This window comes from Salmo salar, chromosome 14 (genome assembly GCF_965601325.2).
Source record: "Salmo salar chromosome 14, fSalSal1, whole genome shotgun sequence".
Lineage (NCBI taxonomy): Eukaryota > Metazoa > Chordata > Actinopteri > Salmoniformes > Salmonidae > Salmo > Salmo salar.
The window spans coordinates 13,272,007-13,292,889 of NC_138304.1; the positions used below are offsets into that span (position 1 = coordinate 13,272,007).

A 20,883-nucleotide genomic window follows, 5' to 3' on the forward strand; every position below is an offset into this window, starting at 1 on the left:
GTTCTGAATTCATTGTTTCTTTTTTCAAAAAGACTTGCAGTCTGTTTAAATTGGCACTTTTGGTAGAAATAACATGGTTTCCACTGCATGTTTATGCCAGTAAGATGTATTATTGTATGATTCCAGTAGGTCATCTTGACAGAAATAAATGAATGGCATGTAACATTGACTTGAAGACTTTGTAGATTAGTCATTCCGGTGATGCATTATTACCAGCTAGCTCGTTAACATTACACCAGAAATACATTCTTAAAGGTCCAGTGCACTCAAACATGATTTTCCTGCGTTTTATATACATTTCCACACAGAGGTTGGAATAATACTGTGAAAATGATAATGCCCTTTTAGTGTAAGAGCTGTTTGAAACCACCACCTGAAATTTCAGCCTGTTTTGGTGGGATGGAGTTTTGGCTTCCCTCGTGACATCACCAGGCATTTAATTAGGTAATAGTCCAATAGGAAAGAGTTCCAAACCCCTCTGCCAATAACAGCTTGTTTTCATTTATCCACACAGAACACTCCCAGACAGTCCTGAGAAATTGCTCTTTGCTAAGAAGCTATTTGTTCCTTTTTGCCGATTAAAAACAAACAAAAAAATCACAGTAAAGTACTTACAGTGCATTCAGGAAGTGTTCAGACCCCTTCACTCTTTCAAATCAAACTTTATTTGTCACGTGCCGAATACAAATGTAGACCTTTTTGTTACGTTACACCCTTATTCTAAAATTGATAAAAGTATCCCCCCATCAATATACACAATATCCCATAATGACAAAGTGAAAACAGGCTTAGAAAATGTTGCTAATTTATATTTAAAAATGTTTTTTTATTTACATAAGAATTCAGACCCTTTGCTATGAGAATTGAAATTGAGCTCAGGTGCATCCTGCTTCCATTGATCATCCTTGAGATGTTTCTGCAACTTGATTGGACATGATTTGGAAAGGCACACACCTGTCTATATAAGGTCTCACAGTTGACAGTGCATGTCAGACCACCTTTATAAAGTATGGACTTCCCTACAGGATGTTAGGCTGAGGTATTGAACAGGAATATGTGGTTAATGGAGGGGAGATAGTGGTATTGAACTACAATAATCTGTGTCAGATATTGGACTTGAAGTGCTGGCGAGGGTGGAGGGCCATGATAAAATGCCCCCAACACGCTCTGGGGGGAAATGGATGGATGGAAATGGCCATGTCATGGAAAACCTAATAGAAATGAAAGATCTGGTGTGCCTGAATAATGGCTGAGGGACCAGGATTGATGTAGCCACAGGGTAAGAGTCTGTCTTGGACCTCACTGGTATCTAGTGCGATGGCAGGAATCTGTGAGTGGGAGGTATGGGAGGAGTCGACAGTAGGGAGTGATCATTACCTCATAGTATGCACAGTAGGGCGGAAGGAGGAGGAGGTGTCAGTGGATGGAGTAGGCAGGTGGGTGTTTGGAAGGGCAAAGTGGGATCAGTTTCAGGAGCTGAGTGTGCAGGTGATGGCTCGGGTGGATATGAGAGGGAATGTGGATAGTATGAATAACTGGGTGAGAACAGCGTTAGTGGGGGCAGCTACTGAGGCTATACTTTAGAGTTCAGGGAGGAGGAGGGGGAAAGCAGTCCCAAGGTGGACTGAGGAGTTTGGGGAAATGGTGAGGAGTAGGAACAGGGCATTTAGAGTACTGAAAAGGACACATAACTTCCAACATCTGATTCAGTATAAGCAGGCTCTGGTGAGGAGAACTATCCATCAAGCAAAGAGGTCATGTTGGCGTCGGTTCTGTGACACCATTGGAAGGGCGACACCAGTGAGGGATGATTAAGAGGATCAGTGGGGTCAGAAGGGAGTGGGATTATCCAGTGTTGACTAGTGGGAAGGATGTGGCAGTAACAGATGAGAAGGCAGAGATGATGGCCAAAGCGTTTGTTGAAGTGCATAGCTCGGCCAAATTGTCAGAGTAGGGGCAGAGGGAGAGAGAGACAACGAGAGAGGAGCATCCTGAAGTGCTGGGTAGGAGGGAGGATGTAAATGATGCATTGAATGCACCATTTACCATGGCAGAGGTGAGAAGGGCAATAGGTAAGGCTGGGCTAACTTCACCTGGAAAGGATGAGGTGGGCTATGTTATGTTGTCCCATCAGTGATGAGGCACTGGATAAGGTTTTGGTGTTTCACAACACAGTGTGGGAGGAGGGGAAACTACTAGGTAGTTGGAAGGAGGCAGCAGTGGTACCAATCCGGAAGCCAGGGAAGGACCCAACGAGGCCAACAAGCTATTGGCCAATAGCTTTAACGTCACATGTATGTAAGATTATGGAACATATGATTACGGAGAGGCTAACTTACTTCCTGGAGAGCAGGGGGCTAATATCGCTACATCAGAGTGGGTTCAGGAAGGGAAGGGGAACTATGGATCCAGTGTTCTGCTTAGAAGCAGAGGTCAGGAAGGCTCAGGTGAACAAGGAGACTGTTGTAGCTGTCTTTTTTGATGTGGAGAAGGCGTATGATGTGGAAAGAGGGATTGTTAATCACGCTTGATATTATGGGGGTAGGAGGAAGAACATACAACTGGATAAAGGATTTCATGTTTGGAAGGTTGATCCAGGTGAGGCTGGGAAAGTCACTATCAGGCAGCTACCTGGTGGATAACGGTACACCACAGGGGAGTGTGATTAGTCCTCTGTTGTTCTCAATCATGATCAATGATGTTTACTCTCAGGTACAGTGGGATATTCGGAGGTCGTTATTTGCAGATGATTTGACCTTATGCCAGAGGGGAAGAAATGTGCCATACATAGTCAGGAAGGTACAGGAAGCAATTGATGTGGTAGAGCGGTGGGCATTAATGTGGGGATTCAGGTTCTCTGTAGAGAAAGACAGTGTTCTTTACCAGGAGGAAGGTGGGAGATGAGGTATGCTTGAGGTTATATGGGAGAAACTTGGGGGCCTTCAGAGCTGGGGGCCTTCAGGTTCCTTGGGGTATACTTTGACACTAGACTGACCTGGGCAGAACACATTGAGAGAGTGGTGGGAAAGTGTAAGAAGGTACTAAATGTGATGCGCTGTCTGACGGGGAAGGAGTGGGAGGCTGGGCGTTGGTCATTAAGGTCCATGTACGTTGCATTGATCTGATCTGTAATAGACTATGCAGTATAGCGTATGTTTCGGCAGCCCGGACATCTTTGAAAAGGCTAGATGTCATACAGGGGCAAGGACTCAGAATATGTAGTGGGGCGTTTCGGACGTCCCCAGTGGCTGCGCTACAGGTGGAGATGGGGGATATGCCATTGCAGATTAGGAGACAGCAGCTGGCAATGAATTATTCAGTCAACCTACAGGGACATGGGGTGTCTCATTCTGAAAAAGGGATTTTACAGGCATGCTGGGGACATGAGCGAAGACAGAACACGAGCTTTGGGTGGGTGGGTAATACCCAGGTGAAGGAAATGGGACTGTATGGAAGGGAGTTTAGCCCAACTGTAGCTATTCCTGTAAATCCACCATGGCTACTCCTGCCTCCAGTAGTTGATCTAGAAGTATTGGAGAGGCTAGGGAAAGATAGGGAGGGTGTTGATCCATCTGATTTGTTTAAGAGACGTCTGGATTCTGTGTATCAGGATTTTGTGGCCATTTACACAGATGGTTGATAAGATCCAAGGACAGGACGTACTGGGTCAGCATTTGTGGTGCAGGAATGTGGGGTGGAAGTCAGAAAACGTATTACAGATCATCTGGCTGTATATACAGTGGAGCTGATGGCCATACTGTTGGCCTTGCAGTGGGTGGTGGAAGTCAAGACAGACAGAGTAGTTATTTGCTCTAATTCATGTGCAGTGTTAATGAGTCTCCAGTCCTTTAGGTCACGTAGCAGACGAGACCTGCTTTATGAGGTGCTACAAACCCATGGCAGGATTAGACAGATGGGTATACAGATAACATTTATTTGGGTCCCAGCCCATGTGGGGGTGGAGGGGAACGAGGCAGTTGATATACTGGCTAAACAAGCACCTAGAAGTGGGGATGTTGATGTCGTAGTTTCAATGAGTAAGGCAGAGGGAAAAGCCTGATATGGACAGTGACGGTGCAGAGATGGCAGGAGCAGTGGAATAGAGATACTCAGGGCAGGCATTTATTTAAAGTACAGAGCAAAGTCGGGGAAGGGAGGACAGCAGGAAGGGACAGAAGAGAGGAGGCTATTTTTACAAGATTAAGGGTGCGACGCAGCCAGCTAAATAAGTCCTTAAATGTGATAGGAAAGCATCCAACGGGAAAGTGTGATTATTGCCAGGAAACAGAGACCGTGGAGCATGTATTGCTACAGTGTAGACAGTATCAGAGGGAAAGAGAGAGGCTGAGATCTAGTATGAGGGAGAAGGGGATACAGGAAATTAGTTTAAAGAGTATATTGAGTAGAATGTCATTAGATATAGTCTCAAATATTTTGTTAGCTTTTTTAAGAGCAACGTGGCTGGCAGGTAGGATTTAGTTTCTCCCTGTCTCTGGCCCACACTCCAGTACAGTAGGTGGCGGTAATGCACCATAACTTGGATGCCAACCGCCGATAAATCCCACCGAAGAAGAAGTGCATGTCAGAGCAAAAACAAAGCCATGAGGTCGAAGGAATTGTCTGTAGAGCTCCCGAGACAGGATTGTGTTGAGGCACAGATCTGGGCAAGGGTACCAACATATTTCTGCAGCATTGAAGGTCCCCAAGAACACAGTGGCCTCCATCATTCTTAAATGGAAGAAGTTTGGAACCACCAAGACTCTTCCTAGAGCTGGCCTTCCGACCAAACTGAGCAATCGGTGGAGAAGGGCCTTGGTCAGGGAGGTGACAAAGAACCCTATGGTCAATCTGACAGAGCTTCAAAGTTCTTCTGTGGTGATGGGAGAACCTTCCAGAAGGACCACCATCTCTGAACCACTCCACCAATCAGGCCTTTATGGTAGAGTGGCCAGACGGAAGCCACTCCTTAGTAAAAGGCACATGACAGCCCGTTTGCCAAAAGGCACCTAAAGGACGCAAACCATGAGAAACAAAATTATCTGGTCTTATGAAACCAAGATTGAACTCTTTGGCCTGAATGCAAAGCGTCACGTCTGGAGGAAACCTGCACCATCTCTACGGTTAAGCATGGTGGTGGCAGCATCATGCTGTGGGGATGTTTTTCAGGGGCAGAGACTGGGAGACTAGTCAGGATTGAACATCTCTGGAGAGACCTGAAAATAACTGTGCAGTGATACTCCCCATCCAACCTGACAGAGCTTGAGGATCTGCAGAGAGGAATGGGAGAAACTCCCCAAATACAGGTGTGCCAAGCTTGTAGCGTCATACCCAAGGCTGTAGTCGCTGCCAAAGGTGCTTCAACAAAGTACTGAGTAGTGACTGGATGTATTGATTCACTATCCAAAGTGTAATTAATAACTTCACCATGCTCAAAGGGATATTCAATATCTGTAAAAAAAAAATAATATATATATATAAAAAAATACCCATCTAACAAAATGGGCCCTTCTTTGTGAGGCATTGGAAAACCTCCCTGGTCTTTGTGGTTGAATCTGTGTTTGAAATTCACTGCTTGACTGAGGGACCTTACAGATAATTGTATGCGTGGGGTACAGAGATGAGGTAATCATTCAAAAATCATGTTAAACATTATTACTGCACACAGAGTGAGTCTATGCAACTTATTATGTGACTTGTTAAGCACATTGTTACCACTGAACTTAGGCTTGCCATAACAAAAGGGTTGAATACTTATTGACTCAAGACATTTCAGCTTTTCATTTTTTATTAATTTGTATAAATATCGAAACACATAATTCCACTTTGATATTATGAGGTATTGTGTGTAGGCCAGTGACACGAAATCTCAATTTAATCCATTTTTAATTCAGGTCGTAACACAACAAAAATGTGAAAAAAGTCAAGGTATGTGAATACTTTCTGAAGGCACTGTAGGTAGTCGATTCCTGGAATCAAGCTGTATATTGCATGTCTAACGAATGAAGCCACACGTGATAGAAACATATGTGTGTGAAATGGCACTCATACATTGGCATAATGGAGCGTTCGATTGAATATTTTTATTAAACTGTATATATGGCGTTTCTTTCTTTCCTCTTAAATTACTTTCAAAGTAAATGCAATTTTTATGATTGGGCTATCAATGATGAATTGTGTCAAAAGGTTCATGTGAGAAATGTTTTCTCTATTTAAGATGACTGAGGGTCAGTCTCACTTACATTTTGAAGGGAATTCATTCAGCTATGACTCACGATATATGTTGTTGTCAACTACATGACTCAAAAGTAAACATATCTATGCATCATTTTTTTCATTATCCACTATATTTCGTAATTCTGCATATTTCTGCTCGACAAATTGAGATGAATAAGAATTTGCCAGGTGTAACAGAAACCAACACAGACAAAAGGGAAAGTTCTAGGAGGCCGTGATGCATATGCTTTGAATTGGTCAGCCAAAACGCGCCACCATTCGCGGCCTTTGCAGTTCACGACTTCTTCGTGAAACCAATCACTTTTCACACAGTTCCCTCTCGTCCAATCGAATGACGCGATGTTGGAGCGATGTTTACATTTTGGCAGTGAGCAGATTGGACTGCCAAGCAGCAAACGATTTTTAAACTTTATGAATATTTTAAAAGATTACCGCGTATTGTCCTATTCCACTAGCTAGGTACCTTTATCCAGAGTACCACAGCATATATTTGCTTCAGTTAGCTAGATAACAATAACCCTAGCAACCTGTTGATTGATAAACTGGCTATGCGAGTTGTTGATGTTAGCTAGCTAGCTAACGTTAGCGTGTGCAAATGACAGCCACCAATGTTTAACAACAACGATGAGGATCTTGTCGAAGATGTGGCCAGTTTAAGGAATCAATTGCGATTGACGGAGATTAGTTTGCAAAGTTTGGGAGAACAATTAAGGTAAGCGACGCCAACTTGCTGCTAGCTATAAATATACATGGCTAACTTGATTTCTCCACTTTAGTCACAGGTAGGTAGGTGCCAGTCAATGCAAATTCCTCACGCACATAGCCCAATTGACTAACAGACTGTTAGGTCCTCTGAAAGTCCAACAGGTGTAGCACTTACTTTGACATGTCTTTTCTCCATCCTCCAAGTCACTCAGGACATGAGAGTCACAGTGAGCGGTCTGAGAGGAGTTTAGTACATGGGTTGCCAGGTCTTCTGTCCCTAGAGGACCTACAGCGGCCTGATGTCCCACATCCTCCACCTGACAACCCAAGTCTTGAGAGACCCCTCCACAGAAGTAGGACAGCTGAGAGACAGGCCTGTGAAAGCCTACCCAGTACTGACTCCAGGGTGAGAGAGAGAGACAGCCCCTTATTTAGAGGTGGACCGGTCTATGTTACTGTATGTATGTATGTATGTATGTATGTATGTATGTATGTATGTATGTATGTATGTATGTGTGTGTGTGTGTGGTCATTTCTACACTAACTCTGTAGCTGTAATGTCACAGACTTTGTCTGTTTGCGTGACATTAATCTGAGTTGAGTGTGTTTCTTGTCTTTGATGTTTGTGTGTGTGTGTGTGTGTGTGTGTGTTAGGTTTGTGGTTCATGTCTTAACCTGTCTATACGTCTGTATCCATCAGTGCTCCTCATCTAGGGCAGTGGAGATGGAGGTTGCACCCCTCAGGAAGAAGCTAGGCTGCCTGCGTCAGGAGAACGCCTCCCTGGCTCTGGAGAACAGACAGCTCATCAGTGACCTGGAGGCGACCCAGATTGAGCTGGCCAGCTCTAAAACCAAGGTACTAAGTGAGAACAACCATGCATGTAAAGATGATTGACATTCACTAGGAGAGATGCTAAATGGTCGGTGTATCTGCTCTTCCTTCAGGCCCGTCTCCTGGGCTCCACCGTAGGGGCTAAGACCTCCAGTGTGACCGTCATGAGGGAGCAGATCCTGAGCTTGGAGGCTGAGGTGGAGGCCCAGGCCAAAGAACTCCGGTCAGTAGGCATATTTTTTTATTCCTGTGTCTTTAAATGGAAGATTGTAAGTAAGTCTCACTGAATTTGTATTTTCCATTATTTTTTTCAGAATGAAAATAGAACTGAATTGTATGTTGTTGTTGACTTGTTGTTGATTTAGGACTGCAGAGTTGAAGGCAGAGCAGAGCCAGCAGGCAGCAACCCAAAGTGACAGACAGGTAGCCGAACTCAGAGACGAACTGAGCATGCTCAGAACAGAGCTTACTGACACAACCAGACAAGGAAAACGGTAACACTTGACACTTGTTTCCCCTTGCATTCATTTGTTTTAGCTTTGATTCTTCCCATCTAAAATAATTTGCCCCCTATTGTTCTCAATTGATTTTGTTGCTGGCATCCTAGGATGTTCCTTCAGGGCCTTTGTGCCCGGACATAGGCAACAATCCAACTAAGGAAAACACTGACACTTGTTGCTCATTCACGGGCATAAGCATGTCTTTTAGTGTGAAATAACGACAATGTACTGAGCTGTCTCATTTCTTACAGAGCGGAGCAACAAAGGAACCAAGCCCTTCGCAATGCGGAGAAACTCACAGACGCTTTCAAAGACTACAAGACAAATATTTCCATTAAGCTGAAAAAGGTAACTCATTGAACCCTTACTTAGTTCAGTATAGTAAATAATGAGTAGTGATCGACCCTTTGACATTATGGCTCGACTGTGTTTCCAAGGTCATGGAGAACGAGAGCAAACTGAAGGAGAGTCTCATCGTGTGTGACCGAGAGAGAGAGGAGCTGGAGAGCAAGTGCACCGTGATGGAGAGAGCACGAGAGGAGCAGTGCCAAACCATCAGGTGGGTGTGGGCATTATCATCAACAGGGCCTAAAATTACCACCTGCCAAATGCGGGTGGAGTTGGACATTGGCGGGTAATATGTCTATTTCACCAGCCACGTTGGTGGGTGGCCAGGGCTCCACAGTGCACGCAGTTCACTCACATTTGTGAATAAAAATAGTTACGTATGATCATATTTAGAGCAAAATAAATTCTGCAGTAGCTGTTTTCAAAGTATTTCTGCCGTTTTTGTTTCGATATACCACTACTTCTTACTAGTTATACATTTGTTTTAGAAACATTACAAAGCATGCGCATCTGTTTTTTTGTGTTTTGTTGGTGTAATTAAACCGAACAAAAATCTTTTGATTGGTAAAAAAATCTGAGTTGGTGATAGATGTTAGTATCTACCTGATTTAAGTAGATACTATACGGTTAGTGGTGTTAAATTGAGATTTTGGCCTACACACAATACCCCATAATGTAAAAGTGGAATTATGCTTTCAGATATTTTTTTTACCAATTAATTAAAAATTAAAAGCTGAAATGTCTTGAGTCAATAAGTATTCAACTTCTTTGTTATGGCAAGCCTAAGTAAGTTTAGTAGTAAAAATGTGTTTAACAAGACCCATAATAAGTTGGATAGACTCACTCTGTTTGCAGTAATAGTGTTTAACATGATTTTTGAATGATTACCTCATCTCTGTACCCCACGCATACAATTATCTGTAAGGTCCCTCAGTCAAGCAGTGAATTTCAAACACAGATTCAACCACAAAGACCAGGTAGGTTTTCCAATGCCTTGCAAAGAAGGGCACCTATTGGTAGATGGGTAAAAATAAAAAGCAGATATTGAATATCCCTTTGAACATTAAGTTATTAATTACACTTTGGATGGTGTATCAATACACCCAGTCCAGGGTTTCCGTTAGCCGGTAGAAGCCGGCCTTTGTCCGATATTGTTTTTTGGAAAAATCCATAAATAATAATACCAAAAAAATATAATATTTTGAAATAATGCTTTTTAGCTTATTCATTAATGGAAATGCCAGTCGATGGAAATATTTTAGTTTTTTGAATGGGCATGCTTATCAGCCTTTAAGGGAATTTCAATAATTTTGTGGAATTAAATTAGGTCGTGTGTACGGTATTCCTTATGCATCTTATTTATCACACGCTAACAGCATACAGATACAGAGCCTTTGAGTGGAAAATTTGTCAGACAACTCAAGAGCTGCTGCTGCAGCATCTTGTTGTACTTTCAAGACAACTGCGAACTCTGAAATATACGAGGTCAAGTCATGACATCAGTGATCTTTAGTTTAGAAAGTTGGAGCTGTAGAAAGAAGCCAGAGTTCCGGATTTGGAATTCCGATTTGGATGACTGTTCAAAACAAATTTTCCCAATCAGAGCAATTTTTTCCCCCCAGTTGTCTTAAACGCAGTGAAGTCTGAAGTCTGAGATTTCCGAGTTCCCAGTTGTTTTGAACGCGCCATTGAGCGGCTACGTTAAGGCAGGCCACTGCAATGAGCTGGAGGCAGTATGCATTTTTAAAACATACACCTAATTGGGGTCCCGAGTGGCGCAGCGGTCTAAGGCATTGCACCTCAGTGCTAGAGGCTTCACTACAGACTCTGGTTTGATTCCAGGCTGTATCACAACCACCCATGATTGGAAGGCCCATAGGGCGGCGCACAATTCGCCCAGCGTCGTCCGGGTTTGGCCGGGCTATGCCGTCATTGTAAATAAGAATTTGTCTAGTTAAATAAAGGTTAAAGAAACATAAAAAAAAAATAAAAATGCACATTATGAGGCATGTTTTGCCTCGCTTCAAAGTAGCCTATTAGATATCCTCTCTTTCTAAATTTCATCTCTGTCACATGAAACCGCTCGCGTGCAATGCGCTTTTGACAACTGTGTTCCCTCTAATTGCATTATGGAACGAAGATTTGTGCGTAGCCTACTGCCTTGTGAGCTTTGCTGCGCTTATAATGTGAAGAAATGATAGTTTATCAACATTTTAAGCTAAACTTTCTGATCTGTTGGATCAGACTCATTGCTTTTTTAATTGTATTTAAAAAAAAAAAAAAAAGTATTCTTGGTGTACTTGGTTGTTTGAATTTGGGATCGATCGTCCCACGACTGTCCCAGAGTTTGTTTGGAATAGGCTATTTCTTTCTTGACAAGCTGACTAATAGAATAGGTAGCCTAAACCTTTCTACTAAAGTCGATTGACATTGGCGAGTGATTTTGCTGTTTGTTACTCGTCTTGTTGGCTCAGAATTCGGTAAGAAACCCTGCACATCGTTGCATCCTCGATTTGCATGTTCTGTTAAAACCTCTTAAGGAACCTCCCCCTTTTTTAAAGTTTTTGCCTAAAATGACGTACCCAAATCTAACTGCCTGTAGCTCAGGACCTGAAGCAAGGACATGCATATTCTTGATATCATTTGAAAGGGAACACTTTGAAGTTTGTGGAAATGTTAAATTAATGTAGGATAATATAACACATTAGATCTGTTAAAAGATAATACAAAGAAAAAAACTAGTTTTTCTTGGTTGTATTTTTTGTACCATCTTTGAAACGCAAGAGAAAGGCCGTAATGTGTTATGCCAGCCCAGGATGCAATTGAGATTTTTGCCACTAGATGGCAGCACTACCGTTCAAAAGTTTGGGTCACTTGGAAATTTCCTTTTTTTCCCATGAAACATACATAAAATGAGTTTCAAAAAGAATAGGAAATATAGTCAAGATGTTGACAAGGTTATAAATAATGATTTTTAATTGAAATAACAATTGTCCTTCAAACTTTGCTTTCGTCAAAGAATTCTCTACAGCCTTGCAGACTTTTGGCATTCTAGTTGACAATTTGTTGAGGTAATGTGAAGACATTTCTGGCTTGATGGGCACTTCTTACGTACCATACGGTCAACCTGCTCCCACAACAGCTCAATAGGGTTGAGATCCTGTGACTGTGCTGGCCACTCCATTATAGACCAAATACCAGCTGAATGCTTTTCCCCTAAATAGTTCTTGCATAGTTTGGAGCTGTGCTTTGGGTCATTGTCCTGTTGTAGGAGGAAATTGGCTCCAATTAAGCGCCGTCCACAGGGTATGGCATGGCGTTGCAAAATGGAGTGATAGCCTTCCTTCTTCAAGATCCCTTTTACCCTGTACAAATCTCCCACTTTACCACCCCCCAGACCATCACATTGCCTCCACCATACTTGACAGATGGTGTCAAGCAGTCCTCTAGCATCTTTTAATTTTTTCTGCATCTCACGATGTTGTTCTTTGTGATGCGAACACCTCAAACTTAGATTAGTCTGTCCATAACACTTTTTTCAAATCTTCCTCTGTCCAGTGTCTGATCTTTTTGCCCATCTTAATCTTTTTGTTTTATTGGCCAGTCTGAGATATGGCTTTTTCTTTGCAACTCTGCCTAGAAGGCCAGCATCCCGGAGTCGCCTCTTCACTGTTGACGTTGAGACTCGTGTTTTGCGGGCACTATTTAATGAAGATGCCAGTTGAGGACTTGTGAGGAGTCTGTTTCTCAAACTAGACACTCTAATGTACTTGTCCTCTTGCTCAGTTGTGCACCGAGGCCTCCCACTCCTCTTTCTGGTTAGAGCCAGTTTGCGCTGTTCTGTGAAGGGAGTAGTACACAGCATTGTATATGAGATTAAGTTTCTTGGCAATTTCTCGCATGAAATAGCCTTAATTTCTCAGAAGAAGAATAGACTGACGAGTTTCAGAGGAAAGGTCTTTGTTTCTGGCCATTTTTGAGCCTGTAATCGAACCCACAAATGTTGATGCTCCAGATACTCAACTAGTCTAATGAAGGCCAGTTTTATTGCTTCTTTAATCAGAACCACAGTTTTCAGCTGTGCTAACATAATTGCAAAAGGGTTTTCTAATGATCAAGTAGCCTTTTAAAATGATAAACTTGGATTAGCTAACACAATGTGCCAATGGAACACAGGAGTGCGGTTGCTGATAATGGGCCTCTGTACGCCTATGTAGATATTTCATTAAACGTTAGCCGTTTCCAGCTACAATAGTCATTTACAACATTAACAATGTCTACACTTTATTTGTGATCAATTTGGTGTTATTTTAATGGACAAAAAATGTGTTTTTCTTTCAAAAACAAGGAAAAGTGACCCCAAACTTTTGAACGGTAGTGTACAGTTGAAGTCAGAAGTTTACATACACTTAGGTTGGAGTCATTAAAACTCATTTTTCAACCACTCCACAAATTTCTTGTTAACAAACTATAGTTTTGGCAATTCGGTAGTTAGTTTTGGCAAATCTACTTTGTGCATGACACAAGTAATTTTTCCAACAATTTTTTTACTGAGAGATTATTTCACTTATAATTCACTGCATCACAATTCCAGTGGGTCAGAAGTTTACATGCACTAAGTTGACTGTGCCTTTAAACAGCTTGGAAAATTCCAGAAAATGATGTCATGGCTTTAGAAGCTTCTGATAGGCTAATTGGCATTATTTGAGTCAATTGGAGGTGTACCTGTAGATGTAGCTAAAGGCCTACCTTCAAACTCAGTGCCTCTTTGCTTGACATCATGGGAAAATCAAAAGAAATCAGCCAAGACCTCAGAAAAATGTTTTGTAGACCTCCACAAGTCTGGTTCATCCTTGGGTGCAATTTCCAAATGCCTGAAGGTACCACGTTCATCTGTACAAACAATAGTACGCAAGTATAAACACAATGGTACCACGCAGCCGTCATACCGCTCAGGAAGGAGACACGTTCTGTCTCCTAGAGATGAACGTACTTTGGTTCGAAAAGTGCAAATCAATCCCAGAACAACAACAATGGACCTTGTGAAGATGATGGAGGAAACAGGTACAACAATATCTATATCCACAGTAAAACGAGTCCTATATCGACATAAACTGAAAGGCCGCTCAGCAAGGAAGAAGCCACTGCTCCAAAACCGCCATAAAAAAGGCAGACTACGGTTTGCAACTGCACATGGGGACAAAGATCATACTTTTTGGAGAAATGTCCTCTGGTCTGATGGAACAAAAATAGAACTGTTTGGCCATAATGACCATTGTTATGTTTGGAGGAAAAAGGGGGAGGCGTGCAAGCTGAAGAACACCATCCCAACTGTGAAGCACGGGGGTGGCAGCATCATGTTGTGGGGTGCTTTGCTGCAGGAGGGACTGGTGCACTTCACAAATAGATGGCATCATGTGGGAGGAAAATTATATGTATATATTGAAGCAACATCTCAAGACATCAGTCAGGAAGTTAAAGCTTGGTCACAAATGGGTCTTCCAAATGGACAATGACCCCAAGCATTCTTCCAAAGTTGTGGCAAAATGGCTTAAGGACAACAAAGTCAAGGTATTAGAAAGCCCTGAACTCAAACCTATAGAAAATGTGTGGGCAGAACTGAGAAAGCGTGTGCGGGCAAGGAGGCCTACAAACCTGAATCAGTTACACCAGTTCTGTCAAAGGGAATGGGCCAAAATTCACCCAACTTATTGTGGGAAGGTTGTAGAAGGCTACCCAAAACATTTGACCCAAGTTAAACAAGTGAAAGGCAACGCTACCAAATACTAATTGAGTGTATGTGAACTTCTGACCCACTGTGAATGTGATGAAAGAAATAAAAGCAGAAATAAATCCTTCTCTCTACTATTATTCTGATATTTCACATTCTAAAAATAAAGTGGTGATCCTAACTGACCTAAGACAGGGATTTTTTACTGAGATTAAATGTCAGGAATTGTGAAAAACTGAATTTAAATGTATTTGGCTAAGGTAAACTTCTGACTTCAACTGTATGTTCAAAGTTTTAGACTGAAACAATTGCATTTCTGTTCAAAATGTTGTTTCAAGACTGCCTAAATGTGGCTAATTGGTTTATTAATTTCTAAATTTTATGTTACCTTTATTTAACTAGGCAAGTCAGTTAAGAATAAATTCATTTTTCAATGACGGCCTAGGAACAGTACGACAGATTTGTACATTGTCAGCTCGGGGATTCGAACTTGCAACCTTTCGATTACTAGTCCAAAGCTCTAACCACTAGGCTACCCTGCCGCCCATTTTCAAGTTCATAACTGTGGACTCTCCTCAAGCAATAGCATGGTGTTCTTTCACTGTAGCTACTGTAATTTGGGCAGTGCATTTAGATTAACAAGAATTTAAGCTTTCTGCCAATATCAGATATGTCTATGTCCTGGGAGATGTTCTTGTTACTTACAGCCTCAGGCTAACGTGATTAGCATATGTTAGCTCAACTGTCCCGCAGGGGACCCACCAATCCTGTAGAGGTTTTAAGAAGCAGTGTGGCTAGGTTGGGTTGTGTTTCGGAGGACGCATGGCACTCGACCTTCGCCTCTCCCGAGTCCATACGGGAGTTGCAGCGATGAGACAAGACTGTAACTACTACCAATTGGATACCACGAAATTGGGGAGGAAAAAAAGGGGTAAAATGTTTAAAAAACGACATTGTAGTTACACCACAATACTAACCTAATTGACAGAGTGAAAAGAAGGAAGCCTGTACAGAATACAAATATTCCAAAACATGAATTCTGTTTGCAACAAGGCACTAAAGTAATACTGCAAAAAATGTGGCAAAGAAATTCATTTTTTGACTAGTATACAAAGTGTTATGTTTGGGGCAAATCCAATACAACACATTACTGAGTACCATACACCATATTGTCATGCATAGTGCTGGCTGCATCATGTTATGGGTATGCTTGTAGTCATTAAGGACTGGGGAGTTTTTCAGGATAAAAAAGAAATAGAATGGAGGAACAGGCAAAATCCTAGAGGAAAACCTGGTTCAGTTTGCTTTCCACCAGACACTAGGAGATGAATTCACCTTTCAGCAGGACAATAACCTGAAACCCAAGTTGCTTACCAAGAACAGAGTGAATGTTTGAGTGGCCGATTTACAGTTTTGACTTAAATTTACCTGAAAGTCTATGGCAAGACCTAAAAATGGTTGTCTTGCCAATCAACAACCAATTTGACAGAGCTTGAATAATTTTTTTAAGAATAATGAGCAAATATCTAGGAAGATGGCGCTGGAGGGGATGGCTGGCGTTTTATTGGCTCTTAACTTAACTTAACATTGTTAAACTTATTTTGTTCATAATGTTGCTGCTACTGTCTCTTATGACCGAAAAGAGCTTCTGGACATCACAACAGCGATTACTCACCTCAAATAGGACGAAGAATTTTTCTTTAATGAGTCGGATGGGAAGGATATACTCCAAACACCCGAACAGGCCCTCATCCCCATCATTTGCTGGAGAAAGAAACAGAGATTTCACGGAAAGAGATCGGGGTGCTTTGTGAGGATCAGGCAACAAGTGGCTAATCTGCCGCTGCCATCCGTACTGTTAGCTAACGTTCATTTGGTGGGAAATAATTGGGACTAACTGAAAGCACATGTTTCCTACCAATGGGACATTAAAAACTGTAATATCTTATGTTTCACCAAGTCGTGACTGAACGACGACATTAATAGCATACAGCTGGCGGGTTATACATTCTATCAGCAGGATAGAACAGCAGCCTCTGGTAAGACACGGGGCGGGGGAATTTGCATATTTGTAAACAACAGCTGGTGCACGATATCTAAGGAAGTCTCAGGTGTTGCTCACCTGAGGTAGAGCATCTCATGATAAGCTGTAGACCACACTATCTACCTAGAGTTTTCAGCTGTATTTTTCATTGCTGCCTACATACCACCACAGACCGATGCTGGCACTAAAACCGCACTCAATGAGCTCCTAGTGGCCGGGGACTTTAATGCAGGGAAACTTAAATCAGTTTTACCTCATTTCTATCAGCATGTTAAATGTGCAACCAGAGGGGAAACAAACTCTAGACCACCTTTACGCCACACACAAAGACGCGTACAAAGCTCTCCCTCGCCCTCCCATTTGGCAAATCTGACCATAAATCTATCCTCCTGATTCCTGCTTATAAGCAAAAATTAAAGCAGGAAGCACCAGTTACTGTCTATTAAAAAAAGTGGTTAGATGAAGCAGTTGCTAAACTACAGGACTGCTTGCACGAACTGGAATATGTTCCGGGATTCTTCCGATGGCATTGAGGAGTACACCACATCAGTCACTGGCTTCATCGTCCCAACAGTGACTGTACGTACATACCCCAACCAGAAGCCATGGATTACAGGCCACATCCGCACTGAGTTAAAGGCTAGAGCTGCCGCTTTCAAGGAGCGGGACTCTAAACCGGAAGCTTATAAGAAATCCTGCTATGCCCTCCGACGACCCGTCAAACAGGCAAAGCGTCAATACGGGACTAAGATCGAATCGTACTTCACCGGCTCCGACGCTCATCGGATGTGGCAGGGCTTGCAAACTATTACAGACTACAAAGGGAAGCACAGCCAAGAGCTGCCCAGTGACACAAGCCTACCAGACGAGGTAAATGACTTCTATGCTCGCTTCGAGGCAAGTAACACAAACATGCATGAGAGCATCAGCTGTTCCAGACGACTGTGATCACGCTCTTCGCAGCCGATGTGAGTAAGACCTTTTGAACAGGTCAACATTCACAAGGCCGCAGGGCCAGTCGGATTACCAGGACGTGTACTCCGAGCATGCGCTGACCAACTGGCAAGTGTCTTCACTGACATTTTCAACTTCTCCCTGTCCGAGTCTGTAATATGTTTCAAGCAGTCCCTGTGCCCAAGAACACTAAGGTAACATGCCTAAATGACTACCGACCTGTAGCACTTGCGTCTGTAGCCATGAAGTGCTTTGAAAGGCTGGTCATGGCTCACAACACCATTATGCCAGAAACCCTAGACCCACTCCAATTTGCATACCGTCCCAACAGATCCACAGATGATGCAATCTCTATTGCACTCCACACTGCCCTTTCACACCTGGACAAAAGGAACACCTATGTGAGAATGCTATTCATTGACTACAGCTCAGCGTTCAACACCATAGTGGCCTTAAAGCTCATTACTAAGCTAAGGACCCTGGGACTAAACACCTCCCTCTGCAGCTAGATCCTGTTTTTCCTGACGGGCCGCCCCAGGTGGTAAGGGTAGGTAACATATCCGCCACTCTGATCCTCAATATGGGGGCACCTCAGGGGTGCGTGCTCAGCCCCATCCAGTACTCCCTGTTCACTCATGACTGCACGGCCAGGCACGACTCCAACACCATCATTAAGTTTTCCGATGACACAACAGTGGTAGGTAGGCCTGATCACCGACAACGATGAGACAGCCTATAGGGAGGAGGTCAGAGACATGACCGTGTGGTGCAAGGACAACAACCTCTCCCTCAATGTGATCAAGACAATGGAGATGATTGTGGACTACAGAAAAAGGAGGACCGAGCATGCCCTCCATTCTCAACGACGGAGCTGTAGTGGAGCGGGTTTGAAAGCTTCAAGTTCCTTGGCGTCCACATCACCAACAAACTAACATGGTCCAAGCACACCAAGACAGTCGTGAAGAGGGCACAACAAAGCCTATTTCCCCCTTAGGAGACTGAAAAGATTTGGCATGGGTCCTCAGATCCTCAAAAGGTTTTACAGCTGCACCATCGAGAGCACCCTGACGGGTTGCATCACTGCCTGGTATGGCAACTGCTCGGCCTCCGACTGCAAGGCACTACTGAGGGTAGTGCGTATGGCCCAGTCCATCACCGGGGCCAAGCTTCCTGCCATCCAGGACTTCTATACCAGGCGGTGTCAGAGGAAGGCCCTAAAAAATGGTCAGTCTCCAGCCACCCTAGTCATACGCTGTTCTCTCTGCTACCTCACGGCAAGCGGTACCGGAGCACCAAGTTCCCCCCCCCCCCCCCCCCCCCTTTACCTACATGTACATATTACCTCGACACTGGTGCCCCTGCACACTGACTCTGTACCGGTACCCCCTGTATATAGCCTCGCTGTTATTTACTGCTGCTCTTTAATTATTTGTTATTCTTATGTCTTACTTTTTGGGGGGTATTTGCTTTAAAACTGCATTGTTGGTTAAGGGCTTGTATGTTAGAATTTCACTGTAAGGTCTACTACACCTGTTGTATTCGGCCATGTGACAAATACATTTTTTTTTTATATCGGGCAAATATTGCACAATCCAGGTGTGGAAAGCTCTCAGAGACTTACCCTGAAAGACTGAGTTGTAATCGCTGCCAAAGCTGATTCTACAAAGTATTGACTCTGGTGTGAAACCTTATGTAAATTAGTTATTTCTGTAATTTCATTTTCAATATATTTGCAAACATGCTTTTGCTTTGTAATTATGTGGTGTTGTTTTACACACAATCTATTGAATCCATTTTGATTTCAGGCTTTAACACAACATGTGGAATAAGTCAAGGGGTATGAATACTTTCTGAATGCACTCTATGTCATTGAAACCATCTCTTTAGTGAGCTGAAGGAGGAGGTCACCCAGGCGCGTACACTCAACACCAAAAACTCTGAGCTCCAGGGACGTCTGGAGGAGGTTGCTGAGCGGGCCTCGCGGCTGGAGATGGAGCTGGGGGAGCGGGCCTTGGCGGCCAGGGAGCTGACCTCTCTCCACAGGGAGACGGAGGACCTCCGGGCCCTCACCCAGTGCCAGGAACACAGGCTGGTCCAATGCCAGAGAGAGGCCCAGCAGAGCCTGGCTGAATTAGCTAGTCTGGAGAGCATACTGGCTTTGCTGCACCTCCGAGAGGTATGGAGGATTGGGGACACGTACACGCACGTACGTAGACACGTACAGTCACTCACATTCAGACATATATTTATATGCACAAACACACACAGTCAACTTGGGGGTGATAGAGAGATACTTGTTTAGACACTTGATGGGGTTGTGTTGTTACAGGGCGATGAGGGATCTCTCTGTGTGAAGCCCTGTATGCTGCCCCCAGTGGATTACACAGGAACTACAGACCCAGGTGTGTGTGCAGTACAACCGAATCACAGGCGGCTGGTGGGCACGTTCATTGGGGAGGACAGGTTCATAGTAATGACTGGAACGGAATTGATGGAATGGTATCACACGTTTGATTCCATCCCATTCACGCCATTCTCGCCATTATTATGAGCCGTCCTCCCTTCACCAGCCTCCTGTGAACCCGATGTATGTCTTTGTACTAAGTTGATGTATTTATGGTTGTTGGGCTGTGTGATACTTCTTCTTTATCTCATTCTCTTCTACCTACCCCCTCTTCCAATCTATCCATCTCCCCCTTCTCCCTCTACACCCCTCCACTCCTCCAGGTGAGCGATACCAGCAGCTGCTCCCAGTGCTCCAGGCAGTGGAGGCAGAGCGGGGCAGACAGAGCTCCTTGGCCTCCAGGCTCCAGGAGAGGCTGTCAAAAGCCCAGGAGGAGGTCTCCTCCCTGCACAGCTCCATGGCCCAGAGGGCCTCCCATTACCAGCAGGTCCACAGCGAGCTGCTCCAGAGGGCCAGCCAGGCTACCGATGCCGAGAAGGAGGTGAGGAGAGTGAGTGGGGAAGGGGAGAGGTGTGCCGAGTCCAATAACACCAAGACACTAGCTTCTTCCCTTATCCCCTTCTGGGTTTGCAGATGTGTAGTGAAGGGGTAAGGGTAGTAGGCATGGCTTCATCTGCCCTTCCAGTGGACATAGAGCTTCTTTCAGATCTGCCAACACAGATGGACTAGAGCTTGTTTGTTGTCGTGTGTGCGTGCGCGTGTATCGGATGTGTGAGTTGTTGAATTCTGACCGCCACCCCACGGTGGTCTTGCTGTCCTGCTACAGTTGAAGAAGAAGAGTGCTCGTGTGGCGGCTCTGGAGAAACAGCTGCAGGAGAAGAGCTCTGCCTACTCACTGGCCGCTCTGAAGAACACTCAGCTGGAGCAGGAGCTGCTGGTACACACACACACACACACACACACACACACACACACACACACACACACACACACACACACACGTCACATTAAGTGACTCATAAAGGATGCTCATTGTAATGAGGTACTCTCTTTCTCTTTCTCTACTTCTATCTTTTTATCTCTCTCCCTGTCTTTCTTTCTTTCTCTCTCTCTCCCTCTCTTTCTTTCTCT

General features: G+C 43.8%; 1 protein-coding gene across 2 annotated transcripts in view; it reads left to right on the forward strand.

Annotated features, from left to right (window-relative positions):
- The first annotated feature begins 6,535 nt into the window (after nt 1–6,535).
- Nucleotides 6,536–20,883, forward strand: part of ccdc18 (coiled-coil domain containing 18) — a 33,690-nt gene continuing 19,342 nt past the window's right edge. For both annotated transcript variants that reach the window (XM_082960738.1, XM_014139895.3), the window contains exons 1-11: nt 6,536–6,946; nt 7,144–7,345; nt 7,640–7,795; nt 7,885–7,994; nt 8,137–8,265; nt 8,523–8,619; nt 8,709–8,830; nt 19,236–19,524; nt 19,678–19,750; nt 20,076–20,293; nt 20,579–20,689. In XM_082960738.1, the coding sequence (XP_082816864.1) occupies nt 6,843–6,946; nt 7,144–7,345; nt 7,640–7,795; nt 7,885–7,994; nt 8,137–8,265; nt 8,523–8,619; nt 8,709–8,830; nt 19,236–19,524; nt 19,678–19,750; nt 20,076–20,293; nt 20,579–20,689 (1,611 nt within the window). In that variant the 5' untranslated portion in view covers nt 6,536–6,842. The remainder of the gene's footprint in view (nt 6,947–7,143; nt 7,346–7,639; nt 7,796–7,884; nt 7,995–8,136; nt 8,266–8,522; nt 8,620–8,708; nt 8,831–19,235; nt 19,525–19,677; nt 19,751–20,075; nt 20,294–20,578; nt 20,690–20,883) is intronic.